This window comes from Adiantum capillus-veneris, chromosome 28 (genome assembly GCF_014529385.1).
Source record: "Adiantum capillus-veneris isolate H3 chromosome 28, ASM1452938v2, whole genome shotgun sequence".
Taxonomy (NCBI): domain Eukaryota; kingdom Viridiplantae; phylum Streptophyta; class Polypodiopsida; order Polypodiales; family Pteridaceae; genus Adiantum; species Adiantum capillus-veneris.
Window position 1 is genome coordinate 99,246,387 of NC_140958.1, and position 2,397 is coordinate 99,248,783.

General features: G+C 45.0%; 1 protein-coding gene across 1 annotated transcript; it reads right to left on the reverse strand.

Annotated features, from left to right (window-relative positions):
- Positions 1–237: 237 nt before the first annotated feature.
- Positions 238–1,721, reverse strand: LOC147420965 (uncharacterized). The gene is made up of 4 exons (XM_086504600.1): positions 1,568–1,721; positions 1,416–1,502; positions 531–653; positions 238–311 (listed from the first exon to the last, which is right to left on the reverse strand). The coding sequence occupies exons 1-4, from the start codon at positions 1,719–1,721 to the stop codon at positions 238–240; spliced, it is 438 nt and encodes a 145-aa protein (XP_086360726.1).
- Positions 1,722–2,397: the final 676 nt, after the last annotated feature.

Here is a 2,397-nt window from a genome sequence, read left to right on the forward strand (position 1 = left end):
TAGAAATTGTACCTACTATCATAGACACATAAAAGTCATCCTCTTGATTGTGGGAGGACACACCGCTGGTAACTGACACAAAATCTCTTTAACCCTATGAAAAGCCTTCTGAGCTTCCCCATCCCACTCATAATCATGCACTTGCTGAGCCCTCTTTTGAAGAGGATGCATATATTGTGAGAGCATCCAAAAGAAACGTGACAAATACTTCAACTTATGAACAAATGAAGCCAAATCTCAATTAACATCAATGCCCATTAACATCAACGCCTCCATTAACATCAACGCCTTCACCTTCTCGGGATCTGTCTCTATACCATTTTGTGATACCACATGACCTAATAGCTGTGCTTGAGGTTGTGCTAGCTTGCACTTTTTGGGGTTCAGTTGACCTCATTCTTCATCAAGCCTTTGAAAGCATAATTGGAGCTTCGATACGTGCTCCAACCTTGAATTGTAGCAGCCAATATCATCCATGAAGACCCTAATAAAGCGGCCTTAGTATGGACCAAATATCTTGTTCATCCAACCTTGGAAGGTCGCATATGCATTCACCAATCCAAATGACGTCCTTCGGTAAACGAAACAACCCCATGGAGATATGAACGTGGTCTTTAGCTGGTCTTCAAGCACAATCCCTATCTGAAAGTACCCTGAAAATCCATCCATAATAGATTATCTCTCATGCCCAGTCACCTGGTTTAGGATTTCATCTTGGAATAGCAAGGGATAGTGATTCCTCTTGGTCGCGGCATTCAACGGCTTGTAGTCGACACACACTCTCCATTTTCCATTTTTCTTAGGGGTTATGACCACTGGCGAGACCCACTCTGACTCCTTCACAGGATATATGATGCCTGCATCCAGTAACTTATTGATCTCCTGCCAAAGGGCTTCCTTTTGGATTTCCCCTAGTCTTCTCAGCTTATGTCCCTCCTTAAGAACAATCTTGTGATCCACCCCTTTTTCACCTCGCAAATGCTTGTACTCCGTCACGAATAGGTTTGGATAGGACTCACATATTTTAAAATAGCCTTCCTTTTCACCCTTGGTTAAATATTCACTCAACATGCTTGAAACCTCCTCTATGCTTAAACCATGAGCTTGAGACTGCATACCTTCTTCTTTAGGTGGAGAGTCGTCTATGGTGACCCCAAATAATTCTACATCTAACTTCAGCATGTCATCCTCGCTCTCCTCTTCCTCTGTGCTAGTATAGCCTTCATCATAGCCCGCCTCAATCTCCTACTCATAGCTCGTCGTGTCACCCTCATCTTTAACTGCCTATAGGACAAGAACTGCTCTCCTTGGTCTTAAAATCAAGCACATTTGTTTGCCTCTCTCTTTGTCAGGCAAAGTGAACACTTTGCTCTGCCAATCTTGCTTTGCACCTATTGCCAAAAGCCATGGCCTACCCAGAATGATTGGATAAGAATTATCCCCTGCCTTCATCACAAAAAGTCTATCAGGAACTCTATGCTCATCACCTTGACCTTCACATCCTGCGCCACACCCAGACACTTAGCTTTGGTATGGTTAGCCATCCTCATCCGCACATTTGACCTGCCTATTGCCTTGACCCCTGTCTCTTTCATGGCTGCTTCCTTCATGACACAAACCTGCGCTCCACCGTTTATGTAGGGTTGTACCTGCATCCTCTTCTCTATAATTGCAGCTACCAACGGAATAACATCACCTGGACTACTTACCCTCAAAGCCATGTTTTGCATTGCTTGCACATTTTCCTTAGCTCTTGGCAGCCTGGTGCTAACACTTCTAGACCACTGCCTCCTTAACTTTGGATTTAAACCCAACTGCTGACCAAAAGTAATATTTGACTTTAGATTTGGAACGTCACTCATGAGATTGTACTCGGGATAGCCACGCCCTAGCTGGAAGTCCGTTTGCTTGATCTTGCGACGCATCCTTCTTTTGCTAGGCTCGGGCTGCTCTCTACCTTCGTACACCTTCTCTTTGCCTTTGCAAGCTCTAGTTTCCCGCTCGGTCTCTGTCTCCCTCTTAGCTCTTGCCATCTTATTGGCCAAAACTTTGACATCCTGCTTATCCACTCCTATGATGTTTACTCTTGGAACCTCACCTCCGTTTTGCGGAGCTCGCTGCACAAGATTCTCCACCGCTTTCTCTCTTAGACCATTGTATTGTTCTTGACCTGGACCTCTACCAAAAAGCGGGTACATACCTCCTCTCTCTCTCTACGGTTGAGGACAATCAGGTGCATACTTTCCTTCTTCTCCACAATTATAACACCTACCTGGTAGTGGCCTTGCCCTGCACCTTGCTCCTCTTGGTTGTCCTCTATCCATCACACTAAATCGCAGCTCCTGCATTTTCTCGGACAAATATTGCACCGTGTGCACCCAATTTTGTGGCACAACA

Bases quoted from the DNA above. Each gene is read 5' to 3' on its own strand.
- LOC147420965 (XM_086504600.1), bottom strand. From the start codon at position 1,721: ATGGCTTTGAGGGTAAGTAGTCCAGGTGATGTTATTCCGTTGGTAGCT. The intron at 1,503-1,567 runs GCAGGTCAAATG...GGTGTGGCGCAG, and splicing joins GACAGGGGTCAAGGCAATAG to GATGTGAAGGTCAAGGTGAT. The intron at 654-1,415 runs GTAGGCCATGGC...ATGGATTTTCAG, and splicing joins TTCTTATCCAATCATTCTGG to GGTACTTTCAGATAGGGATT.